The sequence below is a fragment of the Tupaia chinensis genome, unplaced genomic scaffold (genome assembly GCF_000334495.1).
Source record: "Tupaia chinensis unplaced genomic scaffold, TupChi_1.0 Scaffold144899_1, whole genome shotgun sequence".
In the NCBI taxonomy this organism is placed as follows: domain Eukaryota; kingdom Metazoa; phylum Chordata; class Mammalia; order Scandentia; family Tupaiidae; genus Tupaia; species Tupaia belangeri.
The window spans coordinates 1,610,485-1,628,746 of record NW_006204759.1 but is presented as its reverse complement, the minus strand read 5'-3'; the positions used below and the strand labels follow the sequence as shown (position 1 = coordinate 1,628,746).

The 18,262-nt window shown below is 45.9% G+C and overlaps 1 protein-coding gene and 1 non-coding gene across 2 annotated transcripts in view; both read left to right on the top strand.

Moving 5' to 3' along the window:
• The window catches only part of TLCD2 (TLC domain containing 2), a 6,079-nt gene extending 1,684 nt beyond the window's left edge, over positions 1 to 4,395 (top strand). Inside the window, exons 2-5 of the mRNA XM_014583828.2 lie at positions 26 to 136; positions 341 to 426; positions 617 to 699; positions 3,330 to 4,395. Coding sequence (XP_014439314.1) covers positions 26 to 136; positions 341 to 426; positions 617 to 699; positions 3,330 to 3,782 — 733 coding nt within the window. The 3' untranslated portion in view covers positions 3,783 to 4,395. The remainder of the gene's footprint in view (positions 1 to 25; positions 137 to 340; positions 427 to 616; positions 700 to 3,329) is intronic.
• Positions 4,396 to 10,311: 5,916 nt separating this feature from the next.
• LOC114005915 (U6 spliceosomal RNA) lies at positions 10,312 to 10,418 on the top strand. The gene has a single exon (XR_003547708.1). It is a non-coding gene; the product is annotated as a U6 spliceosomal RNA (small nuclear RNA).
• Positions 10,419 to 18,262: the final 7,844 nt, after the last annotated feature.

The window sequence follows — 18,262 nt, the reverse complement described above, 5'->3', positions numbered from 1 at the left end:
CCGCGTTCCGCGGGCTGCACTGGGTTCTGCAGCGGCTGCCCACGCCGGGGTGTGCTGCTCAGGACCAGTGGAAGTGGCGGAACGTCTGTGTCTCCCTGGTGCACAGCCTGCTCACTGGCACTGGAGCGCTGCTCGGGTGCGGGGTTGGAGGGCTCCAGAGGCGCCGGGGGAGGGAAGGGGGGTGACAGCGGGGCTAGGAGACCAGGAGGGCACCTGTAGAACTGATGCAAAACCTTCAGAGGCTGTGACCGGGCTGGGAGCGTGGATGGATGGGAGGGTATGCCCAGAGGAAGAATGGGTCGGTATCTTGGAGAGGCTGATCATGGTTTATTTCTTCCAGACTGTCGTTGTACCCTCAGATGGCGGCTGACCCGATTCATGGCCACCACCCACCCTGGGCCATGATGCTGGTGGCTCTGTCTGTGGGTGAGTCTGCAGGGGCCAGTGGGGCAACCTTATGACCTTAATTCCGGGCTCCTCCTCCCCCGCAAGGATTACGTGTTTCTGGCGGCTTTACTGAGGGACACTAAAGAACTGGAAAGGGGGGGCCTGGAGATTCCTCTCTAGGCTGGCCCCAGCTCTTTGGAAGCCTAACTCCCCTCCCCCATGCCTACAGGTTATTTTCTGGCGGATGGCGTTGACATGCTGTGGAACCAGACTTTGAACCAGACCTGGGAACTTCTCTGTCACCATTTAGTGGTGAGACTTTGGAGGGGAGAGGCAGGAAAGGAAGGGAGGAAGCATGTCGGGCTCGGGATCCCCAATCCCTCTTCACCCTTTTGTCCTCAGACTTCCCAGACAGACTCTCACCCCAACAGGCACTTGATCCTCCCAATCTTGGGCTGAATTGTTGGGAGGAATTTGACAACTGTTCACACATGGCAATATGGACACTCCCTAAGGAGCTCGGGTCCCCCAAACTGTAATCAGCAGATCACAGAAATGTTGACTATGAAGCTTTCTCAGGAGCGTGAGCAATGGTGTATGATGTGAGGGCCAAGAAGGCCCGGGAATGAGAGTTAGGGGTTCGGGGGTGCTGCATAGGTAAGGTAGCCCCCGGGCAAGGCAGCCCCTGAGCCAAGACTGCTTCTATCCTGTGGAAGAGCTATTTTATGTTGGTCAGGCTCCAGAAATAAGCATAAGCATACAGGTCAGATATTGAGGGGGCTCCACAAAATGCTGAGGTGAGGGTGGTCTGTCATTTTTTTCTTCCTTTTTTTTTTGGAGAGATTTTTGCTAGAGGGCATGTGTGCTCACCAGAAAGACAGAGAGAGACAAAATGGGAGAAATCACCCCCCAAGGGGATGGCCACGCCGCAATCCCTTCTCCTCCATTCCCCTCTCAGGATCTTGGGTGCACACACACATACATACACACACATACACACACACGTGCCTGGCGTGAGTTTAAGCTACTGGGTCCGGGACTCGAACCGTGGTCAACTACATGGGAGTCTAGTGACATAACTATTATGCCATCTGCTGGTCCCTCTTTCTTTCTTTTTTTAGGTTTTTCCCATAGGGTATGTGTGCCCGCCAGAGAGAGACAGAAAAGGAAAGTGAGAAAACAGCCCCCAGGGGGGATGGCCGTGCTGCAATCCCTTCTCTATTCCTCTTTCAATATTTTGGTCATGCATGAACACGTGCTTGGTGTGTTTTTTAAGCCACCCTGTATGGGGCTTGAACTATGTGGTTGGCCATATGGGAGTGCAAACCTTAACCACCATGCCATCTGCTGATCCCCATCTTTTCCTTTTTTAAGATTTTTTTTTTTACAGGGCCAGCAGGTGGCATCGTGGTTGAGGTACCGAGCTCCCACATGGCCAACAGTTTGAGTCCTGGACCTGGCAGCTTGCTTTCTCACTTTCCCTTTCTCTCTCTGTTTCTCTGATGAATACACATACCCTGTAGCAAATGAAAAAATAATGATGGTGATAAAATAAAAATTAAGTAAATAATTATTATTTTAAACTTTTATTTATTTCATTCCATTTGTTGTTATTATTATTTTTTTAATTTGACCAGAGATAGACAGAGAGAAAGAGAGAAAGGGAGAGGGAGAAAGCAAGGCACCAGGTCTGGGACTCAAATCATGGTCAACTATGTGGGAATCCAGCGCCCTTAACCTCCAGGCCACCTGTCGGCCCCTAAATAATTTTTTTTTTTCATTTTTAAAAATTTTATTCATTCACTATATGTCATTACAGCATACAAAATGAGATTTCCTAAATAATTCTTTTTTTAAAAAGATTTTTTTTGTTTTCATTTTTGTTGTTTTGTTTTTTTCAGTTTGCTATGGGCACGTGTACTCTCTAGAGAGACAGAGCGGAAATGAGAAAACACTCTCCTCCCCTAGTGGAGATGGTCACCTGCAATCCCTTTTCCTCCATTCTCCTCTCAGGATTTTGGGCACACATGCTCAAGCCACTGCATATGGGACTTGAACCACTAAATTGGCCATGTGGGATTCAGCTGCCTTAACCACCATGCCACCTGGCTGGCCCCAAGGTTATTTTTCTTTATTTCTAATAGACCATATGTGCATACACAGGAAAGAGAGATAGAGATGAGCACCACCCACAGGGTCTGGTCACATCTCAGTTCCAGGCTTCTAGCCCATTGGATCCGAGACACTCATGTGCATGCCTGGCATATTTCAGGTGACCAGGATGGGGGTTCAAACCGTAGTCCTCATGAAAGACCCCACTTCTCTCGAGCAGCGCATTATTGCTACACCATGGAGTCAGCCCATGGGGCGCCTTTCTTTCTTTCTTCGAATTGCCAGAGGCCCTGTGCACTTGCCACAGGGAAAGTAGAGTATGGTCACATTGCCATCCTTTCTCTTCCATTTCTCCATCCTGTTGGAATTCTGTGCATACATGTTGTCAAGGTGATGGGACTAGAATTTAAACCTTGGCCGACCATGTGGGACTCAGCTGCCTGTGCACAGAGCTTAACTACTACACAATGGGGCCAGCCCTGGGCTTCTTTCTTTTTCTCTTCCCTTCTCTTTCTTTCTTTCTTTCTTTCTTTCTTTCTTTCTTTCTTTCTTTCTTTCTTTCTTTCTTTCTCTCTTTCTTTAATTTGCTACAGGGCACCCACTCTCACCACGGAGAGACAGGTAGGTGGGATGTCAGGGGAGGGGACTGAGAAAGCAAGCCACCAACTAGGTTTGGGACTCAAATGACAGTTGGCCATGTGGGAATCCAGCGCCTTAACCCCCACACCACCTGCTGGCCCCTAGGGTTCCTTTCTTAATGACAGGGATATTGGGACATGATGGGTGGCAGGTCACGGAAGGTCCTCTGACCTCTTGACCCCTGCTCCCAGGTGGTGAGCTGCCTCAGTACTGCTGTTCTATCTGGCCACTACGTGGGCTTCTCCATGGTGTCTCTGCTCCTGGAGCTGAACTCTGCCTGCTTGCACCTGCGGAAATTGCTGCTGCTGTCTCACCAGGCCCCATCCCTGACTTTCAGTGTGACCAGCTGGGCCACCCTGATGACTCTGGCCCTCTTCCGCATGGTACCACTGGGATGGATGATTCTCTGGCTGTTCCGGCAGCACCATCAGGTGCCTCTTGCTCTGGTCATTCTTGGTGCAACTGGGCTGGCCACTGTGGGTGTCATGAGCATTGTACTGGGTGTCCGCATTCTGGTCAGTGATGTCCTGCGATCTCGGCCCCACCGCCCCATCGCTGGACACAGGGAAACCAGAGGGTCCAGGACATATTGTGATGATCGGCCTGTCATCAGGGACAACCCCACTTTCAACTTGAAAGACTAAAGAGAAACTGCAGACTTCTCTTCTGCCAGCCCGGGGGAGGTGGGGCCAGAACAAGGTGATGGTGGTCTTTAATGCCCAGTTCCCTGCTGGGGTAAGGGATAGACTAGATTTCCATATCTCAGATCCTCTTGCAGCTAACTCATAGCCCTCTCTCTCCCAGCATCTAAGAAGACATGCTGGTATTGATGAATGGGTGGGGGACCTGGGTTGCTGATCGCTGAATTCAGCCATCAGATGATCACCACCCTTTCCTACCAATGAACACCAGAGCCAGAGCCAGAGAGAAGCTGGAAGAAACTGCCGATGAGAACTGCCTCAGCACAGGGACAGATGAGGGTGGGTGAGGTCTTCCAAGAATCAGAGAGCTCTGGTATGGAGGGGGTGGAGACAGAGGGACTCACCTCTGACCAGACTGGCTGTGAGAGGTCATAAGAGGTGCTATTTGTAACCCGTAGGATGGCTGTGGTAGTTGCCAAGAGACAAGAACCTGAGCCGCAGCAGGTTCTGCTCATATTTCTGGTTCTCAAAGCCACACTATTGTTTGTATTGAACCCTAGTCTCTCTCTCTCTCTTTTTTTTTTGTAGGATTTTTTTGCCATAGGGCACATGTGCTTGCCAGACAGAGACAGAGAGATGAAACATGAAAAACCACCCCCTGTGGGGTTGGCCATGCCACAGTGCCTTCTCCTCCATTCTCCTCTTGTGGTTTTTGGCCCACATGTGCCTAGCATGTTTTCAGGCCACCGGGTCTGGGACTGGAACCACAGTGGGCCATGTGGGATCCAGCTGCCTTAACCACCTTGCCACGTGCTGGCCTAATCCTAGTCTTAATGTGTCTAGTCTTTTTCATTTGTTAGTATCTTCTAAACTTTTCAAAGAAAATTCTTAGAGGAAGGACCATGGGGCTGGGTCTGACTTTTTAGGGCAGCACTGAAGTCCAGGGCCATAGAAGGAACTAACACAGCCCATGTGGGTGCTCAGTGTAAGGTCCCCCCAGGCTTGGGCTTGCATGGAAGGGTAAGGGCACAGGAGGGCAGGAGGAAGAAGGCTCTCACATGTGCACAGAGGGGTATAGGACTAGCTGGCCGCTTTCTGGGATTCACTCACAATCTCCTTTCTCCCCTGCTTCATTATTTCTCTTGCACCGGACCCTCCCCTTCTCGGTGGAACACCCAGGTCATGGGAAGTGTAAAGAAGAGTAAGGTCGCTATTACAGAAAAGACACATGAGCAAAACAAGACATGAGAAGGTTAAAGACAAATACCCTGCCAAGAAGCCAAGGTCGAGAAAAACAAAGAGGATGACAGAGACAGACATACAGAAGGTCGAAAGACAGATAGAAAGAGGATTCATTGCACAGAGGAGACAGGGGCAGAGAGAGATCGAGAGCTAGAGAGAGAAGCCTTGGCAGAAATATCAAGAAAGGCTGTCAGAGATGCTGAGAGGAACCCAAACCACCAAACTGGTAAGATGATCATAAACAAAGGGGATAAGAAAAAAAAGAAATAAAGACTGACAGGAAAAGACCCCGAGGGTGGAAGGCACGGAGAGTCTAGACAGTGAGACACTGAGGATGAGTGACAGGGAGGAGCAAGCAGACTCAGGAGAGACGGAGGCAATAGTGACAGATTCTCAGAGCAAGAGAAGAAAGGTGGAAAGAGAGTCCAGGGGGGATTTAGTCAGGGGAGCAGAAGACGGAGGAGGCAGTCAATGGAAAGCTTCACTGACAGGAAAGAAAAGGGGAAAGATGAGTTGGAGACAGGCAGAAGGACAAAGGACAAACAGCTATAGTGCAGAACACAAAGACGGGCTGACAGTAACCGATAGGCAGAGACTGGTAGGAAGATGAGAAGCCAGGATCTGGGATGTAAATGGACCAACAGAAGAATCGCAGAGAAAAGGGGGGAGGGGAGAGCAGAACAATTAAATCAATCTCCAAGGGACCGAACAAAGAAAAGGAGGGAACACAGATGAACAGAGAAAAATAGTAACATGGAAAAACAGAGAAAGGACCATGAGAGCTCTGTATCACAGGGCCATAAAATCTGAGGCGCGGCGCGGAAGGCTGACAGAGACAGGAAAACTAACAGTGGGCGTAGACAGAAAATAAGAGCAGAGGGTTTCGACGGACGAAGACGAAGACCCAAGAGGCAAAGGTATAGGAAGTGAGGTAGAGAAAAAGGTGGAATTTTGGCAGAGAGCTTGTCCTTCATAGAAGTAGTGTCTTCGAAAGTGAATCTGCCTTGCCGAACGGAATGTCGTCTGCCTGGAGTTTTCAGAGAAGAAATGTGACGAACCCATGTGTGGAGTCTCTTCCCCAAGCAGGGGTTGCGGTCAATACTCACTCCCGGTCCTACATCTGGTTTTACCACTGTCGTCCGTTCCTGGTTCAGATGAGTAGTCCCCTTCCTTCCTGGTTACACTTGATAGTTTCTATGATGGGTGCCCAAGAGTTTGTTAGGGAAATGTGGGTTAACTAGCACATGTAGACAGGAAGGGGGGTGATAAGCCACCGGTGGGGGCAAGACATAAGAGGACACCTGGGAGAATTTGGGATCACACACGAATTGCCGTCGGGACCCAGAGAAACTTCAGGAAGGGAGGGCTGGGTTGAGTTATAATTAAGTAGGAGCAGAATCTCCTGGAGTACGGAGCAGACAAGATGGTGTAACACAAAGAATGTCATTTGGGTCCATTGTAAAGGGAAGCTCAAAAACTGGGCTGGCAGGTGGCATGGTGGTTAAGGGCGCCAGACTCCCACAAGGTTGACCATGATTTCAGTCCCGGACCTGGCGGCTTGCTTTCTCACTTTCCCTCTCTCTCACTCTCTGGTCAAATAAATAAATGAAGTTTTTTTTTTTTAAAAAAAGGCAGAAGTTGGCCAATGCTACTTTTGATATGTGTCCAGTCACCATGGTGACACTTGGACCTTGCCTTAGCCTGGTGAAGCTGTCCTCAGACTGACTCCATGCCTACCAGGTTACTTGCTGGTGAGTCCTTTGTCTTCCAGCCTAGGGGAGGGGCTTTCCTGGGGGAGGACAGTGATGTTTTATGATCTCAGAACACTGTCCTGATTATAAATTAATAAATTGCTGTGCAAATAACTGCATCAGTTTCTTTTGAGTGTGGTTAACACTGTGTCACTTGACTTGTCTCCAGTGGCATCCTGATTTGAATATGGTGCTGGATTGTGGAGGATTTGCCTTAGGAAGGTTTCTTTCCTTTCTTCCTTTTTAAAGAGAGACTTTTGTGATTGGGCACGTGCACTCACCAGGAACACAGAGAAAGACAGAGGGAAAGTGAGAAATCACCCCCTGGAAGGATAGCCATGCTGCAATCCCTTCTCCTCCATTCTCCTCTAGGGGATTTTGGGCACTTACACACACATGCCTGGCGTTAGTTTCAAGCTGCCTTGTCCGGGAGTCCAACACCTTAACCGCTACAGCTACCTGCTGGCCCTGGGAAGGCTTCTACTTAATACTCTTTTTTTGGAGAGTTTTTTGCTATAGGGCGTATGCACTCACCAGAAAGACACAGAGAGACAGAAAGCGAGAAATCACCCCCCAGGGGGGATGGTCACGCCGCAATCCCTTCTCCTCCACTCTCCTTTCGGGATCTTGGGCATGCACACATGTCTGGCGTGAGTTTAAGCCACTGGGGCCAGGACTCGAACTGTGGTCGACTACATGGGAGTGCAGTGACATAGCCATTATGTTAACTGCTGGTCCCAGTTTCTACCTAATACTCCTTTTTTTTTTTGGAGAGGTTTTTTCGCTACAGGGCGCGTGTGCTCGCCAGACAGACAGAGAGAGACATAGAGACAGAAAGCGAGAAATCACCCCCCAGGGGGGATGGTCACGCCGCAATCCCTTCTCCATTCTCCTCTCGGGATCTTGGGCACGTATGCACACGCGCCCAGCGTGAGTTCTAAGCCACTGACCAGGTCCGGGACGCGAACCGCGGTCGACTACGTGGGAGTCCAGCAACATAGCCATTACACTAACTGCTGGTTCCCCCTAATACTCTTTTTTGACCTACAAAGCCCTGAAGAGTTCTAATATCCTATACTATCAGGGCCAGCAGGTGACATGGTTAAAGTGCTAGACTCCCAATGGCCAACCATGATTCATGTCCTGGACCTGGCAGCTTAAAACTCACTCCAGGCACATGTGCGTGTGTGCCCAAGATCCTGAGAGGAGAATGGAGGAGAAGGGATTGCGGCGTGACCATCCCCCCTGGGGGGTGATTTCTCACTTTCTTTCTCTCTCTGTCTCTGGCAAGCACATGTGCCCTATTAACAAAAATCTCTCTCTCAAAAAAAAAAAAGTAGATTTGTTAGGTTGAAAATTAAGAGTCTAGGGCCAACAGGTGGCATGGTGGTTAAAGGCGCTGGACTCCCAAATGACCAACTGTGGTTCAAGTCCCATACCTGGTGGCTTCCTTTCTCACTTTACCTCTCTCTCTCTCTGTTTCTCTCTGGTCAAGTTAGAAAATAACAATAATAAATAAAGTTAAAATAAGATAATTCTTTTTTTTTTTTTTTTTGCTGTAGGGCATGTGCGCTCGCCAGAAACCAGGTCTTGGACTCAAACCATGGTCAATTACATGGGAGTCCAGCAACATAGCCATTATGCCAACTGCTGGTCCCAAGATAATTCTTTTTAAAGAAAAAAGAAAAAGAAAGAAAATTAAGTCATCAGGGCCAGCAGGTAATGTGGTTAAGGTATTGAACGCTCCAACATAGCCAACCACAGTTCAAGTCCTGGACCTGGTGGCTTGCTTTCTCACTTTCCCTCTCTCTCTCTGTATCTTTCTGGTTAAATTAAAATAGATGAATGAATAAATAAAATTAAATAAGTAATTCTAAAAATAGAAAGAAAATTAAGAGTCCTTATTCCGCAAGGAACTATGGAATGGAAGATACTCTTTAAAAGGAGCTCCTGAAGCAAACAGGTGGCATGGCGTTTGGGGCACTGGACTCCCACATAGCTGACTGCAGTTCAAGTCCCAACCTGGTGACTTGCTTTCTCACTTACTTTCTTTCTCTCCCTCTTTCTTCCTATCTCTCTCTGGTGAGCGGACTGTATAATAATAATAGGGACTAGCAGTTAGCGTAATGGCTATATTGCTGAACTCCCATGTAGCCAACTATAGTTGGAATCCTGGACCCGGTGGCTTAAACTCATGCCGGGCGCGTGTGTGTGCATGCCCAAGATCCCAAGAGGAGAATGGAAGAGAAGGGATTGTGGTGTGGCCATCCCCCCTCGGGGGCGATTTCTCACTTTCTGTGTCTCTCTGTCTTTCTGGCGAGCACATGTGCCCTATAGCAAAAACCTCTCAGGAAAAAAACATCCCAAGAGACTGGAGAAGTGAAGGACAAGGGATTGTAGTGTGACCAAGCCCCACTGAGGAGTGCTTTCTCCTTCTCTCTGTGTCTCTCTCTGGTGAGTGTACATGCCTGCTAGCAAATTAAAAATATAAATAGGCCAGTAGGTGATGTGGTGGTTAAGGGTGCTGAACTCCCACATGGCCCACCATGGTTCAAGTCCTGGACCTGGTGACTTGCTTTCTCACTTTCTCTTTCTCTCTCTAGTGAGCATACATGCCCTATGGCAAATTCTAAAATATTAAAATGATAATAAAGAAAAAATTTAAAATTATATAAATAAAAAATAAAGAGAAGTTTCTTTGTTGAAGTGTTTCTTTAGGAGCCTTTACTTTTTAAAAAATTTGAGAGATTAAGAAAACCAAGCTTCTAATGCCGATTCTTCATGCAATTAAAGAAACTGAAATCTGGGGCAAATTCTTTCTTTCTTTCTTTCTTTTTTTTTTTTTTCTGGAGAGGTTTTTGTTATAGGGTGCATGCACTCGCCAGACAGACAGAGACAGAGAGACAGAAAGCGAGAAATCACCCCCCAGGGAGGATGGCCATGCCGCAATCCCTTTTCCTCCGTTCTCCTCTCAGGATCTTGGGCACGCACGCACACACACCAGCATGAGTTTTAGCCACCAGGTCCGGGACTCAAACCGCGGTCGACTACATGGGAATCCAGCGACATAGCCATTACACTAACTGCTGGTCCCCATGGTGGCTTTCTTTCTCACTTTCTCTCCTTTTCTCTTTCTCGCTCTCTGTCACTCTGTCCCTTTCTGGTCAAATTTATTTATTTTTTTTTTCTGGTCAAATTTAAATAAGTAAAGTTAAATAAAATAATTTTTAAAAATATGCCAGAAGGTGCATGTGCTCATCAGAGAAAGACAGAGACAGAGACAGAGAATGCACCCCACTGGGACAATGACCATGCCACAATCCCTTCTCCATTTCTTCCTCCTTTCAAGATTTTGGGCACACATGCACACATGCCCAGAGTGTTTTTCAAGACCCTTGATCTGGAACTCAAACCATGTAGTCAGCTCTGTGGGATCCAGCTACCTCAACCACTGCCCCTTTGTTTTCCCCTTAAACTTTTGGCTTGCATGTACTGTATCCACACTGACCTTGTTAAGCTGGGAAAATGTGAGAGAGCGTGTGCTCGCTTCGGCAGCACGTACACTAAAATTGGAACAATGCAGAGAAGATTAGCATGGTCCCTGTGCAAGGATGATGTGCAAATTTGTGAAGTATTCCATATTAAAAAAAAAAAAAAAGTAAGAAAGCTTCCCTGAGCACAAAGCCAACACAGATAAAAGAAGACTCAGGCTAAGACCCAGACCTAGCAGCTTGCTTTCTCACTTTCCCTCTCTCTTTCGCTCACTCTGTCCCTCTCTGGTCAAATTAAAATAAATAAACAAATAAATAAATAAATAAAGTTAAATATAAATATAATTAATTCTATAAAAAATGAAAAAATAAAATAAAATAAAATTACAACAAATAGGAACCAGCAGGTGGCATGTTAGTCAAGGATGCTGGACTCCCACATGGCCGACCACAGTTTGAGTCCCAGACCTGGTGGCTTGCTTTCTCACTTTCCATTTCTCTCTCTCCCCCATATCTGGTCAAATTAAAATAAAATAAATAACATTTAAAAATAAATAAAAATTTTAAAAATTTTTAAAAAGGGGGACCAGCAGGTAGTGTGGTTGTTAAGGCACTGAACACTTCCACATGATTGACCATAGTCCCAGTCCTGGACCTGGTTACTTGCTTTCTCTCTCTCTCTCTCTTTATCTGTGTCTCTCTCTCTGGTCAAATTAAAATAAAGGAATAAAGGGATCAGCATTTGGCATAATGGTTATTTCGCTGGACTCCATGTAGTTGACTGCGGTTTGAGTTTTGGATCCAGTGGCTTAAACTCACGCCAGGCGCGTGTGCGTGCATGCCTAAGATCCCAAGAGGAGAATGGAAGAGAAGGAATCGCCTCCCTGGGGGGTGATTTTTCACTTTCTATCTCTCTGCTTCTCTCTGTCTTTTTGGAGAGCTCATGTGCCCTATAGCAAAAACCTCTCCCTCCCAAAACAAAACAAAACAAAACAAAAAAATTTTAAAATATATAAATAAAATTGAAATAAATACTTTAAAATTTTAAAAAAGAAAATCACAACAAATAAATGGATAAATAAGTAAATGTTTTTTTAAAAAGAAAGAAAAAAGAAGACTCAAAATATAGAAATTTTTAGCATCATTTGACTCTCTGGATCAAGCTCCTGAGACATTCAATTACATGATCCAAAAACTGCCCAGATTTGCTTAAGTGAATATGAGTTATCAGTGAGTCCTAATTAATGCATCACCTTCAAGATGATTCAGGTTTTTCATTTTATTTTGCAGGGAATTGAAGCTTAGAGAAATTAAATGACTTATCCAAGCACACTCGGCTAGTTTATAGCACAGCTAGAATTAGAATTCAGGTCTTTGATTTGGATTAGAGTTCCTTCTTCTTTTTTTTCTTTTTAAAATAATTATTGTATTTTAGTTTTTAAATAATTATTTTTGGGACCAGCAGTTGGTGTAATGGCTATGTCGCTGGACTCCCATGTAGTCGACCACAGTTCGAGTCCCGGACCCGGTGGCTTAAACTCATGCCGGGTGCGTGTGCGTGCGTGCCTAAGATCCTGAGAGGAGAATGGAGGAGGAGGGATTGTGGCGTGGCCCTCCCCCCGGGGGGTGATTTCTCGCTTTCTGTCTCTCTGTCTGTCTGGCGAGCGCACGTGCCCCATAGCAAAAACCTCTCCAAAAAAAAAAATATATATATATATATTTTTTTTTAAACTTTATTATTAATTTTAATTTGACCAGAGAGAGACAGAGTGAGAGAGAGAGATAGTGAGAAAGCAAGCCGCCAGGTCCAGGACTCAAACCACAGTTGACCATGTGGGAGTTCAGCACCCTTAACCACCCACGCCACCTGCCAGCCCCAATAATTATTTTATTTAATTTTATTTTGAATTTGAGCAGAGAGGCACTGAGAGAGAGCGAGAGAAAGTGAGAAAGGAAGCCAACAGGTCTGGGACTCAAACTGCAATCAACCACGTGGGAGTCCAGTGTCTTTAACCACCACGCCACCTGCTGGCCCCGGAGTTCCTTCTTATACACTGTTTTGCCTCTTTCTTTTTTCTTTTCTTTTCTCTTTATTTCTTCTTTCTTTATTTCTTTCTTCCTTCCTTCCTTCCTTTCATTTTAATTTTATCAGAGAGAGACAGAGTGAGAAAGAGAGGAATAGTGAGAAAGAAAAGCCACCAGGTCGGAGACTCAAACCACAGTCGGCCATGTGGGAGTCCAGTGCCTTTCACCACCACACCAGCAGCTGGCCCCTTGCCTCCTTATTTATAGAAAGACTGAGGCGTCAGGAAACCAGGTAGAAAGGTGGGAGCCAGTTGACAACTAAAGGTCAATCAAGAAAGATAAATCTTCTATCTAATACTGCTCTGGAGTGGCATTTATAAGCCAGGATGTTTTGGTTTGAAAGCCAGACCTCTGTGCAGTAAGAATTGATTTCTGCACTTTTCAGGAATGCTGTAACAGTGTGGGGCAGAGGTTCATCTCAGCTTTCCTTTTAGACGTGAAAACCACTTAGCTCTGTACTGTGACAAACCTGCGTCTAATCTGCTGGGAGCCCAAGCTTCACACTTCACCTCTTCTACAGGGCCTCGTACAGAAGTGATTCTCAGCTTCAGTAAGCCTTTCTGCAGAGATAAGGATACAAGTCCTGTGAGCTTTGGCAATAGAACGAGAGGTCACTTGTGTAGTATAAAATGAGAATCCCTGGAAAGGGGCCCAGTTTCAGAGGCACAGGTGTTAGCAAACTAAACTGCAGTTTTGAAAGCCATATGGCCAACTGTGGGCTCAGATCTCTGGCTGACCTGAAACAACACCAGGAGTTACCCAAGATCCTGATGAGCTAGATGGCTGGGAGAAAGGTCATGGCATGACCAGACCTTGTTGAAGGTGCCCATGTCTCTTTTCTCTCTCGTGTGTGTGTGCACACACTCTCAGAAATAAAATAAACTAAAAAACAAAATAAAAAGAGGCTGGCAGGTGGTGTGGTGGTCGAGGGTGCTGGACTCCCAAATGGCCAACCACGGTTTGAGTCCTGGACCTGGCGGCTTGCTTTCTCACTTTCTCTCTCTCTCTTTCTCTCTCTGTTACTCTGTCCCTCTCTGGTCAAAATTTTTAAAAAGTAAATAAATATTTTATTTTATTTTACTTATTTATTTATTTTTTTAAAAATTTTTTGAAGAGGTTTTTGCTATAGGGCGCGTGCACTTGCCAGACTGACAGAGAGAGACATAGAGACAGAAAGCGAGAAATCACCCCCCAGGGGGGATGGTCATGCCGCAATCCCTTCTCCTCCATCCTCCTCTCGGGATCCTGGGCATGCATGCACATGTGCCCAGCGTGAGTTTTAAGCCACCGGGTCCGGGACGTGAACCGCGGTCGACTACGTGGGAGTCCAGTGACATAGCCATTACGCTAACTGCTGGTTCCCCCCAGCCCCAGGGTTTTAAAAAACACTCCAGGTGTGTATGTGTACATGCCCAGGGGCCAGACAAGATGGAGAGATGGAGGAGAGGGAATTACTATGCCCCAGTAGGGAGTGATTTCTCTCTTTTTTTAAAGAGAGAAAATAAAATTAAATTAAAGAGAATTAAATTTAAATTATTTCATTTTTTTAGAGAGCTTTTTGCTATAGGGTGTGTGTATTCACCACAAAGACAGAGAGACAGAAAATAAGAAATCACCCCCCGGGAGGATGACCATGCCCCAGTCTTTTCTACTCCGTTCTCCTCTCAGGATTTTGGGCATGTGTGCACACACACCCAGCAGAAGTTTTAAGCTGGTAGGTCCAGGACGAACCACGGTCAACTACATGGGAGTCCAGTGACGCAACCATTACACCATCCGCTGGTCCCAAGAGTTACTTAATTTTATTGATCATTTTTTAAGAAATTTTTTAAAACTTTATTTATTTATTTTTAATTTGACCAGAGAGGGACAGAGTGAGCCCCATCAAGTCCAGGATTCAAATCATGGTCGGCCATGTGGGAGTCCAGCACCCTTAACCATTATGTCACCTTTCAGTCCCATTATTTTTTAATTTGCCATAGGGCAGGTACACTCACCAGAGAGAGAGAGAGAGAGAGAGAGAGAGAAAATGAGAAAGGAAGTCACCAGGTCCAGGATTTGAACTGCGATCAGCCATGTGGGAGTCCAACGTCTCAACCACCACACCACTTGCTGTCCCCATCTCTCTTATCTTTCTCTGTCTTCCCTTCTAGCAAGCATACCCGCTGGCAATGAGGAAATTAAAAGAATCTCTAGGATGTATATACCTATCACCATCGCAATTCAAAAAAGACACTGGAATAATGCCTGACATTCCAGGAATAGTAAATGATTTTGAGGGGTTAAGCTTTGCCCCCTCACCCTGGCCTGCCAGCCTGTGCCCTTGGGAGGACTCTTTAACCTCTTTGACCTTCACTGATTGACTTTGCTGAACCTGGGGACTGAGAGACTTGCAGGGCAACTGTGTCTGCCCAGATCTTAGTGAGGGCATGGCTGGAGGACAGAGAAGACAGCAGAACCGGGGTGTCACGAGTTCTTGCTACTGCACTGATCCAGACCAGCGGGGCCTCCTAGCCCTTCACCTGCTTCCCTCAGCAGCTTGTCCAAACATCGTTTTCTTCAAGCTCCCGCCCCTCCTACCCCAACCCCAATTCTTTGTAGAATCCAGGCATTTCCACCCTGACAGTAAACAGGATTGGAGCGCTGGGGAGGCGGAGGGGAGGGGGAAACAGGGACAGTCTAGGGCAGCTGCAGCAGCGTTTCCTTGACATATACTGAATCTTAAAAACTCATATGAATTATGCATTCTACTTCAAAATCTATCCCTGTCTGTCTTCATATAAAATATCACCTGAAATAACTTAGAAGTTACAATACTTGATTTTTAAAAATGTTACAAAATGTCAAGTGAAACTGTCAATTTTATGATCTACGGGAGATGAACCATTTTATTCTGTGACTCCAAGTATCATTGGTATACTTTCCTTTTTTTTTTTCTTTTAGTTTTATTATAGGGTGCATGTACTTGCCAGAGGGAGGGGGAGAGAGAGAAAGCACTCCTCAGGGAACATGGCCATGCCCCAGTCCCTTCTCCTCCATTCTCCTCTCAGGATTTTGGGCATGTAGCATATGTGCCTGGTGGGATTTTTTTTTTTTTTAAGCCACCAGGTCCAGGGCTTGAACCACACAGTCAGCCATGTGGGATCCAGCTGTCTTAATCTCCATGTCGCCAGCTGGCCCACACTTCATTTTTCTTTCTTTTACTTTTTATTTTCTTGATTGCCAGAGGGCGTGTGTGCTCACAGAGAGGGAGAGAGAGAAAACACCCCCCAATGGGACATGGTCACACCAAGACCCCTTCTCTTCCATTTCTCCATTCTGCTGGGATTTGGGGTATGCACACGTGCATGCCTGGTGTGTTTTCCAAGCCATCAGGGCCAGGATTCAAAACACCGTTGGCCTTGTGTGATCTAGCTCCCCAGGCCTTGGGGCTGGCTCATTTTCTTTCAACGAATATTTATAAAGGACCTACTATGTGCCAATTACTTAGTACTGAGGTATAAGACTGAGTATATGAGCCAGAACTTTGGCCTCAGGGAGCCTGCAGTCAAGATTTTGCTGGGAAAGTAAGAGTCAATTAGGGAATGGAAATTAGAGGTAATGGATATGGAAACAAGTCATCCAAGAACCCATAACCTGAGAATGAGCACAGCCTGCAGAAGATGAGTCAGATTTCTGCTCAGACCTGCGGTATTCTTCCCGTGGTGCACAGCACTGCCATCAGCTCATCGTGTAAGTTAGGGATTCACTTCCGGCTGTGCACCTCGCCTCATCCACATCCATCCAATCAATCACCAAGTTTTTCTGGCAAGTGTACGCACCCTCTAGGGGGAAAAAACTTGGAATAAAAAGATGAAACAATCATGAGATCAATCTAAGAGATCCAACCTCAAAATGAGAGGCCCAGAAAGGCAAAACTGAAAAGAGAAAGGAAATCATCAGTGAAATAATGAAATAACATTTTCTCAAAATCAAAGGATGTGATTTTCAAGATCAAAGAATCTATGCAATGTCTATAACAGTGAAAGAAAAGAGATCCTCATCCAGTAACATCTTGGTGAATTTTTGGAAAGTTGCAATGAATGCTTCAGAGGAGAGAACAAAGTTATATACAGTGACCAGTAGGTGGCGTGGTGGTTAAGGGTGCTGGATTCCCACATGGCTGACTGCAGTTCAAGTCCTGGACCTGGCAGCTTGCTTTCTCCTTTCCCTTTTTCTCTCTCTGTCTCTGTTGAAATAAAAAAAAAAAAAAATAACAAATGGAATTAAATGAACAAATAAATGAATAATTTTTTTTTTTGGAGAGGTTTTTTTCACTATAGGGCGCGTGCGCTCGCCAGACAGAGACATAGAGACAGAAAGCGAGAAATCACCCCCCAGGGGGAATGGTCACGCCGTAATCCCTTCTCCTCCATTCTCCTCTCGGGATCCTGGGCACGCACACACACGCGCCCGGCGTGAGATTTAAGCCACCGGGTCCGAGACGCGAACCGCGGTCGACTACATGGGAGTCCAGCGACATAGCCATTACGCTAACTGCTGGTTCCCATGAATAATTCTTTTTTAAAAAAGAAAAGTTATATACAAATGCTGGGCTTCAAAACAACTTTGCACCCAGAACCAGTAGATGGTATGGTGGTTAAACTACTGGATTTCCCACATGGATGGCCATGGTTTGAATCCTGGACCCAGAGGCTTGAAAAATCACACTGGGCATGTATGCATGCTTGCCTAAGATCCTGAGATGAGAATGAAGAAAGAGGGATTGTGGTATGGCCATCCCCCCCCGGGGGGCAATTTCTCATTACCTCTCTCTGTCTTTTCTCCAGTGAGAACAAAGCATAAGCACCCTATGGTGAAAAACCTTAAAAAAAAAAAAAAAGACTATTTTGAGTATCTCAAGACCACCTTAAAAACTAAAAAGCAATGAAGAAGTGCCACCAAAAATTGGAAGAAAAATTATTATTATTATTATTTCAAGAATTACTTTATTTGGGACCAGCAGTCGGTGTAATGGCTATGTCATTGGACTCCCATGTAGTTGACTGCAGTTTGAGTCCTGACGCAATGGCTTAAACTCACGCAGGGCGTGTGTGCATGCATACTCAAGATCCCAAGAGGAGAATGGAGAAGAAGGGATTGCTTCGTGGCCATCCTCCCTGGGGGATGATTTCTCGCTTTCTGTCTCTCTGTCTCTGTCTTTCTGGAGAGCACACATACCTCTCAAAAAAAAAAAAGAATTATTTTATTTGGGGACTGGCAGGTGGCATGGTGGTTAAGGGTGCTGGTCTTTCACATGGCTACCCATAGTTTGAATCCCAGACCTGGCAGCTTGCTTTCTCACTTTCCATTTCTCTTTTCTCTCTCTCACCCTGTCCCTATCTGGTCAAATTAAAATAAAAAGTGAAAAAAAATAATTCTTTTTTTTTTTTTTTTTTTTTACGTTTTCGGTGAACTGACATTTATTTTATTACCTTACCTACAAATCATGCATGAATGCCCCGAAATAAGTTTCATTGAATAAACCCATTTTTACGCCGCAAAATTAAAAAGGGGAAACATTAGGCCCTTCTGGTGTAGGAAAAGCCTTTTAACAATCCCTAAGCAATTTTCACAAAATAAAAAAATGGACGCTAGTCTTACAGAAGTTCTGGCTTAATTTTACCAAGCACCAAGATGTGCCATAATAGTTAAGACAAAGCAGAGACAAGTTACCAAAAAAGTTACTAATACAATAATATTTTGCAGTCTGGGGACCTGTAGTTGGAGTAATGGCTACATCGCTGGACTCCCACGTAGTTGATCGCAGTTCGCGTCCCGGCCCCGATGTCTTAAAACTCACGCCAGGTGCGTGTGCGTGCGTGCCCAAGATCCCGAGAGGAGAATGGAGGAGAAGGGATTGCGGCGTGGCCAT